General features: G+C 38.6%; 1 protein-coding gene across 3 annotated transcripts in view; it reads left to right on the forward strand.

Moving 5' to 3' along the window:
• CPEB1 (cytoplasmic polyadenylation element binding protein 1) overlaps positions 1 to 15,584 on the forward strand; it is a 114,619-nt gene that overhangs the window by 20,551 nt on the left and 78,484 nt on the right. For 2 of the 3 annotated variants that reach the window (XM_088829602.1, XM_055417889.2), the window contains exon 2: positions 7,996 to 8,170. In XM_088829602.1, the coding sequence (XP_088685728.1) occupies positions 7,996 to 8,170 (175 nt within the window). Of the gene's footprint in view, positions 1 to 7,995; positions 8,268 to 15,584 lie in introns of those variants that run through there. The other variant, XM_088829603.1, reaches the window with a different exon arrangement.

The following is a 15,584-nucleotide window of genomic DNA, read 5'->3' on the forward strand; positions in this document are numbered from 1 at the left end:
CGGGGATTGAACTGGTGTCCCCTTCATTTCAAGGCAGATTCTTAACCACTGGACCTCCAGGGATGTCCCTGTACCACATCATCTTTATCCATTCCTCTGTTAATGGACATTTAAGTTGTTTCCATGTCTTGGCTGTTGAAAATAGTGCTGCAGTGAACATTGGGAGCATGTTTCCTTTTGGATCATGTTTTTCTCCGGATATATGCGCAAGAGAGGGATTACAGGGTAATGTAGTTGCTCTACTCTTAGTTTTTTAAGGAATCTTAAAAAACCTTAAAAAACTATACTGTTCCATAGTGACTGTATCAGTTTACATTCTCACCAACCGTGTTAGGAGGGCTCCCTTCTCTTCACACCCTCTCCAACATTTATTGTTTATGGATTTTTTGATGACAGTCATTCTGACTGGTGTGAGCTGCTATGTCATTGTAGTTTTGATCTGCATTTCTCTAATAATGAATGATGTTGAACATCTTTTCATGTGCCTCTTGGCCATCTGTATCTCTTCTTTGGAGAAATGTCTGTTTAGGTCTTCTGCCCATATTTTGATTAGGTTGTTTGCTTTGATGATGTTAAGCATCTTGAGCTGTTTGTAAGTTTTGGAGACTAATCTTTTGTCAGTCACATCATTTGCAAGTATTTTCTCCCAATCTGTGGGTTGTTTTTTGTTTTGTTTATTGTTTCCTTTGTTGTGCAAAAGATTATAGTAGGTCCCATTTGCTTATTTTTGTTTTTGTTTTCATTATTCTGAGAGACAGTAAAAAAAGATACTGTTTTGATTTTATGTCCGAGAGTGTTCTGCCTATGTTTTCCTCTAGTAGAAGTTTTATAGTGTCTGGTCTCACATTTAGGTCTTTAATCCATTTTGAGCTTTATTTTTGTGTATGGTGTTAAAGGATGATATCTAGTTTAATTTTTTTACATGAGGCTGTCCAGTTTTATCAAACCCGTTTGTTAAAGAGACTTAAAGACCAGGGCTTTTAACTAAAAAATATGTGATTAATTAGAAAATTTTATTCTCAGCAAAATTTTTAGGATGAACAATTTTGTTAGGGGCAGTGGTGGATTCCTGTCTATGGAACCCCATGCTAAAACCTCCATCAGGAGATAAACTGTGTGCCATTCAGTCAGTCTTCTGTAAATCTTTCACCTGGCTTTTGAAGACTCCATAACAGGTGATTAACAGTAATAGTCTTGAAGTGGTCTGCAGTGTAGATATTTTTTGTTGTTAATTAAAGATAATAAAAAGAAACCAGGGATGGTAAAGTTGGCATTCATTTATGACAAATATTCCCAAACCAGGATTTTGACCTAAAATAATGGCTATTCCATCACCATGTTGATTGTGGGTTTATATGGTATGTGAAAGCAAGGCTTGGGGGTTTCCAAATAGGGCAAGTCTAGATTTGTATAGCATACAAATAGGTATAACATTTTGGGATCTTATTCTTAAACAGGAAAGCATAACTGCATGGTGAGGGTTCAGATTTTAAAGTATTATGAGTAGTAGTTTCAAGCCACAAAGGCAAAAATCCTTCAATTATGTGCTGTAGGCTTCTTGGTGAACTTGACTAGGATAACTTGAAAGAATACTTCTGAATAAGAGTGATGGAGTTGGGGGACATTTGTCTCTAATAAGTTATTGAGCATTTTCAGGCACTTTATATATTTCTCATTATCACAAAATATCCAAATAGGTAGCACTCCACTTTTGTACCTGAGACAGTGGAAGCTAGAGAAGATACTGAAGCGGTAAACTCAGTGTTTGTGTTCCAGGGGCTTGCTTTCTGCTTTTCAAAATCGTAATTCACAGTTTGGAGGAGGATTCTTTCTTTGTGGAAAAGGGAAATGCTTTTTTTCAGATTGTAGGCTCTCTGCCATCCCTCCTTCTAGTTGAGGATTATTGCTAGAGAAAGCCACTGTTATCATGATGAGTCTGTCAGCCCTTTTCTGTTGAAGAGGAGAAAACTGTGACCTGCCGTAAAATAGCTTCTATTAGTAGAAATTCCTAGTGAACCATTTTTTTTTCCGATATAAGTAAATATAACTAGTAGTTTTATCATGAGGCCATTTTTAGCTAGTACCAGTAAGAATTACTGTTTTTAAAAAATTTTTCTTGGGGTATAGTTGATTTGCAATGTTGTGTGTTTTTTAGATTCTTTTCCCATATTTGTCATTACAGAGTATTGAGTTCTTTGCCATACAGGAAGCCCTTATTAGTTATCTATTTACATATAGTAGTGTGTATATGACAATCCCAGTCTCCCAGTTTATCCCTTCCACAATCACTTCCAGGTAACCATAAGTTTGTTTCCTACATTTGTAACTCAGTCTCTGTTTAACAACATTGGTACCCCTCCCTCTGTTTTTTAACATTTCACATATAAGCGATATCATGTGATATACGTCTTCCTCTATCTTACTTGTCTCAGTATGACAATCTGGATCCATCCATGTTGCTGCAAATGGCAGTATTTCATTCTTTTTATGGCTGAGTCAATACTCCATTGTATATGTGTACCACATCTTCTTTACCCGTTCTTCTGTTGATGGACATTTAGGTTGCTTCCATGTCCTGGCTATTGTGAATAGTGCTGCAGTGAACATTGGGGTGTATGTGTGTTTTTGAATTAAGATTTTCTCTGGATGTATGTCTAGAGAGGGATTGCTGAATCATATGGTAGCTCTATTTTTGGTTTTTTAAGGCGTTTCCATACTATTCTTCATAGTGGTTGTAGCAGTTTACATTCTCTCCAACAGTGTAGAAGGGTTGTCTTTTCTCCACACACTCACTCTCTAGCATTTATTATTTGTAGATCTTTTGACTGATGGCCATCCTGACTGGTGTGGGGTGATACCTCATTGTATATTGTTTTGATTTGTATTTCTCTAATAATTATTGATGTTGAGCATCTTTTCATGTGCTTTTTAACCATCTGTATGTCTTCTTGAAGAAATGTCTATTTAGATACTTCCCCCATTTTTCTATTGGGTTGTTTTGATATTGAGCTGCATGGGCTGTTTGTATATTTTGGAAATTAATGCCTTATTTTTCTTTGTTTGCAAATATTTTCTCCCATTCTTAGGGTTGTCTTTTCATCTTGTTTATAGTTCCCTTTGCTCTGCAGAAGCTTTTAAGTTGATCCCATTTGTTTATTTTTGTTTTTATTTCCATTTCTCTAGGAGATGGGTCAAAGAGAATCTTGCTGCAATTTATGTCAGTGTTCTGCCTGTGTTTTCCTTTAAGAGTTTTATGGTTTCTGGCCTTATATTAGGTCTTTAATCCATTTTGAGTTTGTCTTTGTGTATGGTGTCAAGTGTTTTAATTTCATTCTTTTACATGTAGCTGTCCAGTTTTCCCAGCACCACTTATTGAAGTGGCTGTTTTTTCTCCATTATGTATTCTTGCCTCCTTTGTCATAGATTAGGTGACCATAGGTGTGTGGGTTTATCTCTGGGCTTTTGTCTATATTCTGCTCCTTTTAACTATATTTCTGTTCTTGTGCCAGTATCATGCTGTCTTGATTACTGTAGCTTTGTAGTCAGGGAGCCCAGTTCTTCCAGCTCCATTTTTCCTAAGATTGCTTTGGGATCTTTTGTGTTTCCATACACATTTAAAAACTTTTTGTTCTCATTCTGTGAAAAATGCCATTGGTAGTTTAATGGGGGTTGCAATGAGTCTATAGATTGCTTTGGGTAATTGCTTTGGGTAGTATAGTTATTTTGACAGTATTCTTCCAGTCCAAAAATGTGGTGTATCTCCCCACATTTGTGTCATCTTTGATTTCTGTTTGTGTCATCTTTGATTTCTTCCGTCCATATGTTATCGTCTTCAGAGTACAGATCTTTTGTCTCCTTAGGCAGGTCTGTTCTTTGGTATTTTACTCTTTTTGATGCAGTGGTAAATAGGATTGTTTCCTTGATGTCTCTTATCTTGTTAGTGTATGGGAATGCAGTATGTTTCTGTGCATTAATTCTATATCCTGCAACTTTACCAGATTTATTGATGAGATCGAGTAGTGTTCTGGTATCATCTTTAGGATTTTCTATGTATAATATCATATCATCTGCAAAGAGGAACAGTTTTGCTTCTTTTCCAATTCGGATTGTTTTTATTTCTTTTTCTTCTGTGACTGCCATGGCTAGGACTTACAAAACTTTGTTGAATAATAGTGGCAAGAGTGGACATCTTTGTCTTGTTCCTGATCTTAAAGGAAATGCTTTCAGTTTTTCACCATTGAGAATGATGTTTGCTGTGAGTTGGTCATATATGGCCTTTATTAAATTGAGGTAGGTTCCCTCTAAGCCCACTTTCTGGAAAGTTTTTATCATAAATTCATGTTGAATTTTGCTACATCTGTTGAAATGATCACATGGTTTTTATTCTTCAGTTTGTTGATATATTTCACAGTGATTTACAGATATTGAAAAATCTTTGTATCTCAGGGACAAATTCCACTTGATCATGCTGTATGATCCTTTTAATGTGTTGTTGAATTCATTTTGATAGTATTCTGTCAAGGCTTTTTGCACCTATGTTCATCAGTGCTACCGGTTTGTAATTTTTCTTTTTTGTGATACCTTTGTCTATTTTGGTATTAGGGTGATAGTGAATGAGCTTGGGAGTGTTCCTTCCTCTGCAGTTTCATGGAAGAGTTTCAGAAAGGCAGGTGTTAGCTTTTCTCTAAATGTTTGATAGAATTTACCTGTGAAGCCATCTGGTCCTCAACTTTTGTTTGTTGAAAAGTTTTTAATAATTGTTTCAATTTCAATACTTGTGATTGATCTGTTCATATTTTGTTTCTTCCTGGTTCAGTCTTGGGAGGTTATACCTTTCTAAGAATTTGTCGAGTTCTTCTAGGTTGTCAATTTTATTGGTATATTGTTGCTTGTAGTAGTCTATTATGATTGCTTGTATATCTGTGGTGTTAGCTGTAACTTCCCCTTTTTCGTTTCTAATTTTACTGATTTGAATCCTCCCTTTTTTTTTTTTTGATAAGTCTGGCTAAAGGTTTATCAATGTTTATTTTCTTTGTCTCTATTTCATTTATTTATACTCTAATCTAAATGTTTTCTTTACTTCTGCTCACTTTGGGTTTTGTATTCCTTTCTCTGGTTGCTTTAGGTGTGAAGATAGAGAATTACTGTTTTTCTTTTCTAGCCCTGCCAAGTAATCCTTCCTATTGATCCATGATTCTCAGTAGTATTAAGGTTTGTATTCTCTTTTGAGTCTGTAATATGTCTTTAAAGCTTGCTTTCCTGTCTATAGTGAAAGACAAAGTTCAAAAAAAGCTGAAGGTGATCTCACTTCATGGCAAAAATGTCACAAATAACAGTGAAATTTTATCAGGCATTAGTAGAAAATCAAGGGAAAATACTCATTTTTGTTTATGGTAAAACATGGATATGAACTCAGACCTATAAATTGAGCAGAGCTAAGATAGAATATCCAGAGTAATGGGCCTGTTAAGGGTAGGGATGGATAAAAGGTTTCTGTTTAAAAAATGAGAAACTAAGAATTATGTAACTGGAGAATTTAAAAGGATCACTGTATTCTGTGGTAGGTTCATCTTTGGGGCAGTTTGATCTTTTTTTCCTTATCGTGTCTTTTTTAATTAAGTTTAAAAATTTTTATTTACACCATGCGGGTGGCATGCAGGATCTTAGTTCCCTTACCAGGGATCAAACCCTTACTCACTGCAGTGGAAGTGTAAATTCTTAATCACTGGACCACCAAGGAGGTTCCTACTTAAGCTTTTGAAATCAAATGATTACAGAAATTAGGCATGGAAGGGCCTGGGGTCTTCAAAGGAATAGTTGATCCTTGTGGTGGCTTCTAACCACTTGGTATCATAATAACACTGCTGAGAGCCAGGTACTGTGTGAACCACTTTATGTGTGTTAATTTACAAAAGCCCTCTGAGATAGTATTGTTACTTTCATCCCTGTTGTACATGTGGGGAGAGCGATACGTCTGTTCCCCAGTGGATGTTGCTGGACTTGATCTTTTTTTTTCCTCGTTCTAATCTGCCTATCCTTAGAATCCTGCTATGGATAGCAGGCAGTTGGTTAATGGATGTTAGACAGTGAATGAATGAAGCATGTAGCCTTAAGGTATGCAGATTGGTTATAAATCCTTATATCTTAGCCTTTGTGAAGTTGCCTTAGTGAAGTTGAATATTAATCTTAGAAATCTGCAGTTGTGAAAACAGCCTGTGTCAGTGGATTTAACCATCTCAATGGCACCTCCCTGGAGGGCTTGGGAAACACAACTGTGTTCTGGTTATTTTCACAGTTTCCAAAGAATACCAACCAGTCTTTCAAGAGCTTGAAAATGATGTGGAATTCAGATTTGTCCCTTTAAGACCATGCTGCAGACTTTATAAAGTCTTAAATATTTCTGGTCATTCTCATGCTTACACCTGGATTTCAGTAAGTTACACAGAGTAACACCAGGCTTTAAAAATTTTATTTTGACATGTTCAGCTACAGGGTCTTAGGTTCTAGTTTCTTTTGTTGTTGTTTGTTAGTAGCTAGGTTGTGTCCAACACCTTGCGGCCCCGTGGATGGTAGCCTGCCAGGCTCCTCTGTCCAGGCAAGAATACTGGAGTGGAATGAGTTGCCATTTCCTACTCCAGAGGATCTTCCCGGCCCAGGAATAGAACCTGCATCTTCTGTATTGCAGGCAGATTCTTTACCACTGAGCCACCAGGGAAGCCCTGCTAGTTTCATTACTTGGACGTTTTTTTGTTATTTGTTTGTTTTTCTACATTCCCCAAGGTAATTGGGAATGATAGAAGCGATGAATCGGACTCCCTTTAGAAGATTCAGTGTGTCAGCCAGTATTTCTTTGCTTCCATATTGGATGTCGTGAGTGAGGCAGATTGAACAGAGAAGAATGGCACCTCAGATTTCTGTCGCAGGCACCTGGAGGATGGTGGTCTTACTGACTGAGATGGAGAACACCCCAAAGTCACTCTCTTTTCAGTTCACTTTTATGTGCCTGGGAGTCCGTTTTTCATTCAGTGATGTCTTATGTGAGCTCTGTGCACTTTCAGGGACCACATCGATTGTATCAGTTATTCAAACAATTCCCTTTGGGTGGCTTTTGTACCACTCTTGATCCTGCCCAAGTCTTTCCCTGTAGGTATGTCTTAAAATGTAAAAATAGCAGCTGCCATATGCCAACACCATGCTAAGTACTGTATCAGTTCACTTCAGTCGCTCAGTCGTGTCCGACTCCCATCGAAAGGTTGGTAGGTACCCTTCCCCATTTCACAAGTGGGGCCTGTTGCACAGAGACTAGTAACTGCCAATAAACGGCAGAATCAAACCTTTGAAACAACTGTATTAATATATAATTTACATAATTGTAAGGTTCACTTTTCAAAGTACAATTCTTTGCTCTTTAGTATATTTATGGAATTTTGCAACCCTCACCTTGATCTAATTTTAGAATATTTTCATCACTTGAAAAAAAGAAACCTTGTACCCTTTAGACGCAACTGACTAACCCCCTCCCCGCCTCCCCAGTTGAAGGCAGCCAATCTACTTTAGATTACCTATTCTGTACATTTCATATAATTGGGCTCATATAGTATGTGGTCTTGTGTGACTGGCTTCTTTCACCTTATGTTTTTGGGGTTTGCCCATATTGTAGTATGCATCAGTACTTCATTCTTTTATTGCTACGTAACCTACTGTATAGGTAAACTCAGAATTTGAACCAGGTGTGTCTGGTTCTTAAAGCTCCTGTTGCTGCCGTTCTACTTCTATATGAGTCCCATTATGTTAGAAGGTTCTTACATCTTACACGTCAGTGTTTTTCCCTGTTCTCCCAGGGTACCTTGCTGAGAGTTAAGTATGTTAGTATACAGGCAAGAAACTCAAGTTTTTGTTACTTTATCTAACTTGTATTGGGCTAAAGGAAAGGAGGTGTGAAGTCTCTATCAACAGGGAGAATAGAAGACCTAAACACTTTTTTTCTGTGTCTAGGAAGAAGAAGCGGGAAGGATAAAAGATTGCTGGGACAACCAGGAAGCACCTGCACTCTCCACGTGTAGAAATGCCAATATCTTTCGAAGGATAAATGCCATATTGGATAATTCTCTGGATTTCAGTAGAGTCTGCACTACACCCGTAAATCGAGGAATTCATGATCATTTGCCAGGTGACTTAGATTTGAAAACTTGGATGTGCTAGACATGCACGCATAGCTGTTTCTAGGCCGCTTCCTTGTGAAGTCTGTGAGTGACCTTGAATCTCAGGTAACACTTCACCCCTTTCATATTTTGCCTTGTGGATTAGGTCCCCAGTGGGATGAAGACATCCTTTGATTATAGTATTTTCACAAGACGATTACATGAAAAAAAATAGGTCAGAGGTGACAAGACTATTTATGTATATGATTATGAGTTACATGTTATGGTAGATTTTCTTATAGTTACATTGGAAACGTTTTAAAAAGTGATTAATACTTGATGTAACCCAACATAGTCAAAATAGTGTGTCAATGTATAATCACTATAAAAACTGTTAATGAGAGATTCTTTTGTTAGTGTTACGACTTAAAATCCAATGTATATCTTACATTTACAATATAGCTCAGTTTGAATTAGCTACATTTCAAGGGCTCAGTCACATGTGACTAGCGGCTACTGTACTAAATGATGCAGCTCTTGGATATTTTAATTGCTTTTAAAATGCGTGCAAGTCAACAAGCATTTGGTTTTCCTGATATTTAGGGTGTTCCACAGAACAGTGGAGGGAGAGGGCAGAGTCTTCTGAAGACAGTTCTTCTCAAGGAGGTTCAGATGTCTCAACAGTGTTTCATAATCTTTTTGTGGGAATTGCAACATATTATAGGAATGTTGTTGGACTGTTCTTTGTTTGACTTACTTTAGATGAAAGCAAACGTGTTTTTAATTTTTTAAATGGACCTTGAAAATATTTGGTAAAATTAAGGATTCTCAGAGCAAGGATTGGTAATTGCTGTTTCTTTAGTTGTAAATTCATTGATTTATCTTTAACTTTGCCTTGGAAATAATTCCCACAAAAATGCAAAAGTGTGTGAACATAAAGTAAGTGTTTAAGGGGGAAGTTTATTAGGAAGGAGATGGCCCCATAGAATTTATTTATTAAATTGTGCTGGGAGAAAAGTGAGAGAAGAAAATGAGAACTGAGGGATACGGGTGGGTCTTGTCTCTTCTGACTTCCAAAAAAGTATACGTGTAATGTTTCCTGTTAATTGGAGTAAGCCATGAGCTAACTCTTATTCTTTATTTAGTTTATGTCAAGTGAAAGATTCAGAGAACCTGCCTGGTTCTGTGTGTGTGTTTTTCTCTTTTCAGAAAGTTGCATAAATTATATTCCAATAGGAATGACGGTCAACAGTGACTTAAATCTCACTGGATTGCTTCAGACATGCTGGATGGAACGTTTATGGTTTATAGCAGAGCGTTTTTCAGCTAATGCTAGGTAGTTGACCTGAGTAAGGGGAAGGACTCCTGGTCAGTAAGACAGGAGCTTTGAGGTGTGCATGTTCACAGTTGGCCAGGGCACCCAGTGGCCTCAGTGGTAAGACCCAGGCTCTGGTCACTGACTGGCCAAATTATAAGGTGTAGACTTCTTGAGCTCTACAGGGGGCTTTCTCAGGGCATAGGTTCAAGAAGTGCAATGGGAAGAGTACCTGGAAGAAATAAGGGAAACCTGGGTTGTAAGGTTGACCTTGGGCAGTGAGACAAAGTAGATAGTTTTTTCCAGCTGTAGCTGGTGCCTGCCCCAGATGCCTCACAGGGCTTTCCTTGGTCGGGGCTGGTGGGGGTGCTCAGTAAGGAAGCAGTGCTGCAGCTTGAAGGGACCTCCCGGAATTGTAGGAGAGGTTCTGGTCAAGATAGCTGGTGTTCTGTGCCCTTTGCACATACCTAGCCCCTGCTGTGTGGTCAGCTCTCTCATTGTCCCTGCCTGAGATGCTGGTTCGGGGTGTGGGCTCTGGATCATGAGAGGTGAGGCAGGGCTGCTGGCCTGGAGCAGAGAGCAGCATTCCCAGGCTTCCGCAGCAGGGAAAAACCCATCTTGTGGTTAATGCGCAAGTAAACCTGGGTGTGTATTTTCCATGAAGCACTTTAACTTGAATTTGTAGCTTCTGGTCAGAAGTAATCTTGTTACCTAAGTAGCTCATCAGCATTATAGAAACCCAAGAGCAAGATTGGTTATAACAGTGTTATAACTAGGGGCAATTTGGTGACAACAAAAGCTAAAGTAGCCGTACAGTGGAATGTCCTGCAGTTATTAATGTTTGTAGTAGATTACTTAATGCTGTAGATAGTCACAGTACCTGAAGTGAAAAAGCAAAGTACAAAACAGTGTGGTCTCAGGGATGTATATATGCATGCTGCTGCTGCTAAGTCACTTCAGTCGTGTCCGACTCTGTGCGACCCCATAGACGGCAGCCCACCAGGCTCCCCCATCCCTGGGAATCTCCAGGCAAGAACACTGGAGTGGGTTGCCAGTTCCTTCTCCAATGTGTGAAAGTAAAAAGTGAAAGTGAAGTCGCTCAGTCATGTCTGACTCTTAGCGACCCCATGGACTGCAGCCTACCAGGCTCCTCTGTCCATGGGATTTTCTAGGCAAGAGTACTGGAGTGGCTTGCCATTGCCTTCTCCGGTATATATGCATAGAAAGACTGAAATGACAAGACGTAAATATAACAGTGAAGGTGTAATGGGTAATTTTTTTTCCCGTGTGCTTTTTACCACTGATTCTTCTGTAACAGGCATGTTTTATAATAAGAACAACTTGTTAAAAAAGAGTATATCTTGGCACAGTGTTTCAGCATTGATATTTGGATTTTGCATAGGTACATTTAATTGTGTAACTTGCTTCTTATAGGTACACTTAACTTTGCAATCGTTATATGCTGTTTTTTTTTCATTTGAGCAAATGTTTGATTTATCACTTAGAAGGCTTGTGTTAGCTGTGACAGAATTTCACTGTATATAGAATGCAGTGAGAGTTGTATCAGAACTTTGCAATTCAGCTGTTAAGGTGTTATTGGAAAAGTGCTGTGACAAGGTCCAAGGAGGGAGAGACTGTGTTGGTTAGGGAGTGAAGAAACACTGTCTGGATGAAGCAGCGTTTGAAACAAGCCTTGAAGAAGAAAAAGTTACTTCAGTGTACTTGGATATTGAGTAGGTTAGTTGTTGATTCAGGATTGACATTGGGGTCCAAAGCTGAGGTCAAAGATGCGTTAGATGACCTGTGGTACAGTGACAGTCCCCAAGAGTAGGAGCCAGATACCTCACTGAGGGCTTCCAAAGAGGCCACAGAGCTGTTCCTCTTCCACAGACCTCACCGCAGCCTTTCCCTGGGCTGTCTCAGAAGACTGCTGGCGGGGCAGCATGCAGGGCATCCTGACTGAGTAGAGGTGAGAGAGAACTTGAGGGGGTGATGCGGGGCGTGGTGGGGGGGGGCGGTGCTGTCCGAACGCTCACCAGTCGATGCACAGGGAAACGCGACTGCCTCTGGTTTAGGAGACGTTGCGGGAAGCTTGAGTTTTCTGACTGGTACTGTGCCAGGACCCTTGTTGTGGGCAGGGTTGGGGTGGGGCTGGGAGGTTAGGCCAGAGCTGGACTCCTCATCCGGGCAGCTCCTCAGAGAGGGTGCCTCAGGGTCCCTTCCCCACTCCCCGCCTAGTCCTTTAAAATTCTGAGGAAGGAAGGAAATGGGCTGTAAATGGACATGTGATTGAAACATAAATGAACTGAGTTATTGTTAAGTGTCTGTCAAGTGTGAAAATTGTTAAGATGACATTAAGGGGCTTCTTAACTATGGGATGGGCCTGAGGCAGTGTCTGAAGGGAGAAGTTTCATATTAACTCACAGAGATGAGACCACTCAGAGACTAGTTAAAATAGATTGAAAGCTCAGAAGAGGAATAGATAAGTTAAAGTAGTTCACAGCAAGTAAGGTGTGGGACTGAAACGCTCGCTGGTTGATATTTTTTATTATAATGTTATACACATACAGAAAAGTACACATCATAAGTGAAGAGCTCACACTGTCTCCAGCTGAACACAGGCAGGTAACCAGCAATGCAGATCTAGATGAGCTGCCAACTTTCAATTTAGGACCAAAGAAGTGTATAATTGTAGCCGGATATATTGTTTCTGACTGAGATGGTTTCCTTTTTTATTCTGAGAGTATCATCACTACATTATCTGAAAAGCTGTTCTGAAATAAATTTTAATATATTCAGTCCCAGCTAACAGGAGACAGTTGAAATTACTCTTGGGAAGTCTTACTTCCCATAAAATAAATTTTTTTTTTTCTGAAACCTTTAATATATGGCTTTAACAGTTAAATTTTTAACTTTAGTCTGAGTATAACACTATATACAGAAAAGTATGTGCGTTATATACATAAAAGTCTGATACTTTTACTAGGATAAATATACAAATTTAGTGTTTTCCCATACTGAATAGACCAGAAGCCCTGTCCGCCCTACAGTCTCTTAACTAGTGAAGGTAAACCACTGTGCTGACCTTTAAACGCATATGTCAGTTCTGCCTGTTTCTGAACTTACATACATAGAACCATAGATGTGTACTCTTCAGCTGTGAGATTCACCCGTGTCACAGCCAGTGGTTTTGGATCGTTTGTTCCCATTGCTGTACTGTATTCTGTTGTGTGAATACATTCCGGCTTATTCTACTGTTAAGACATTTAAGGCTATTCTGAATAGTGCTATTCTGAACCTGTGTTTTGGTGAACTTACTGCTATTGAGTGTATCTTGGGAGGGTAGAGTATCTGTGATTTCAGCATTAATGGATGTTGCCAGTTTATCACAGCAGTTGCACCAGTTTACACTTGTGACACTCACTGTCAGATGGTTTGGGTTAGTTCTACATCCTCACCAAGATTTGATATTGTTTTTTTTTCCCTTTGACTATTTTGGTGAGTATGTAGTGGCATCTCTGTTGTGGTTTTAAATTTCGTTTCCCTGATGACTTACAAACTTGAGCATCTTTTCATAATGTTTGTTGACCTTCACATATCCTGTTTCCTGAAGTACCTCTTCAAGTCTTAAACACTAATATTTCTTTAGAATTACCTGCCTTTTTCCTGTTTAGCTATAGCTATTTTCTGTTTATTCTTTTATATATTCTACATTATGAATTCTTTGTCTGATATATATAATGAAAAATCTTTTCTACAAACCTGTGTCTTGTCTTTATACTCTTAATTGGTATTTTTTAATAACATAATTTAATTTATGGAGTGCAGTTTATCAACTTTACAGTTAGGGCTGATGCTTTGTTGTGTACTGTTTGAGAATTGTTTTCTTATTCCAAAGTCATGAAGATATTGTGCATTTCATTTGAAAAAACTTACTGTTTTACCTTTCAGTCTTAACATTTGCAACCCGTCTGAGATTTCATATTGTACATAATTTCAGGTGGAAGGTCACGGTTCATTTTCTTCTGCATAGATAGCCAGTTGACCCAGTACCACGTTGGGGGGAAAAAAAAAAATCTCTTTTCACTGTACTGCTGTCGCCTTTCTCACATAAGTCAAGTGTCTGTATTATATGTGCACATCCGTTTCTGGAGACTTTTCTCTTCCATTGTTTATCTGTCCTCATGTCTTAGTCACCACAGCTTTCTTGTCGATTTTGATACTTGGTTGTAAAGTGCTCTGTCTTTGTCCTTCGTGATCCTTGGTTCCTCTTGGACATTTGCATTTCCACATAGTCACGGGGTGGAACGACAAGCTGAATCCATGACTATGTGGAGATGCAAAAGTTTTTGTTTATATTAAAAAATACTTTGTGTAGTTAAAAGAATATATGTAGCATATATGCTGTGGTATCAACCCAAAAAGGTCTCTAGAACCGTGCCCAGAGTTCTTTTCATTTATACTGTCTGGTGTGTTTCTATATGTTGTATGATTAAAATTGCTGACTTGGATGAAATCATGGCAGGAATGCTGTTCTGGTGCTTAATTGAATGTTCTTTGCCTTGAAAAATCCTACCCTTATTTAAGAGTGACTTGGTTTTCATTTCTGAAAAGCTGCTCACATGTTCTGTTGTCTATTTGGCTCTATCAGATGGAGCAGGATCATTCTTGGCTGTTACAAATTGTGGTGGTATAAATAATAAACATGTATATTCTCTAAGTGGGGAGGTTATAGTTTTGAAAAAAAAAGCATATTCAGTTTGCCCATTTCATAATAAATCTACACAAAGTAAAATGCAGATTCTGGATGCAGTTTCCTTGAGAATAAATCCTGGCATTGCTACTGACTTGCTCTAACCTTAAAGGTTAAGTTTTCTTGACACAGTACACATTTATAAGATTTTTGTGACACTTGAATAAGATATGTGTATTGAATGCCTATAATAATGCCTGTAACTGCACTTATTAAATGCTGGTAGTATATGATTATGATGGTGTGTATATATATAGCATGCAGTCATGAGAGCATTGCTGTGTTCATGTACTTTTTTTTATTAAGCTTTTTATTTTGTAAAAGAATCCACCTGTTAATGCAGAAGACAGGATTCGGTCTCTGGGTTGGGAAGATTGCCTGGAGGAGAGCATGGCAACCCTCTCCAGTATTCTTGCCTGGAGGATCCCATGAGCGGAGGAGCCTGGCAGGCTACAATCCATAGTGTCACACAGAGTCATATACAACTGAAGTGACTTAATATGGACACACATAGCTGATTAACAATGCTGTGATAGTTTCAGGTGGGCAGCAGAGGGACTCAGCCATACATACACTTAAATCTGTTTTCCCCCAAACTCACCTGGGTCATGTCTTTTTAAAAGGTGGACTTCTGAGCCTTCCCTGGTGGTCTAGTGGTTAAGACTCTCCACTCCCACTGCAGAGGGTGCAGATTCAATCACTGGTCAGGGAACTAAGATCCCACATGCTGTGCAGCGTGGCCAAAAGAAAAAAATTGTTATGTTAAATTCTGTTCCCACATTCAATGTTGATAGCATCTAGGATTTTGTTTATTGTGGCAAAAAATAAAATTTACCATCTAAAATATTTTTGGGTGTACAGTTCAGTGATACTAGATACATTCACATAGTTTAGCAAAAGTCACCACCATTTATCAGCCTAACTCTTCATCTTGTAAAACTGAAACTCTATACTTTGAGCAGTAATTCCCCATGCTTCCTTCCCCTAGTTGTTGCCAGCCACCATTATACTTTGTCTTTATGGTTTTGACCAACCTCAGATATGTGGAATCATACATGTCTTTGTCTTTTTTGTGACTTGCCTATTTCATTTAGGATAATGTCCTCAAGGTCTATCCATGTTGTAGCATATAGCAGATTCCTTCCTTTTTCAGGCTGAATAATATACTCCGTTGTACACACGTGGCACATTTTGCGTATCCATTCGTCCATCAGATCGGTACTTGGATTGCTTACACACTTTTCCTTTGTGAGTAATGCTGTTGTGAATGAACATAGGTGTACAAGTATTTCTTTGAGATCTTGCTTTCAACTCTTTTGGGGTATATACCAAGAGGTGTAATTGCTCGATTACACAGTAATTTGTTTTTTTAATT

This window comes from Moschus berezovskii, chromosome 21, assembly GCF_049115385.1.
Source record: "Moschus berezovskii isolate FMDL1 chromosome 21, NW_MosBer_1.0, whole genome shotgun sequence".
NCBI classification, from domain to species: domain Eukaryota; kingdom Metazoa; phylum Chordata; class Mammalia; order Artiodactyla; family Moschidae; genus Moschus; species Moschus berezovskii.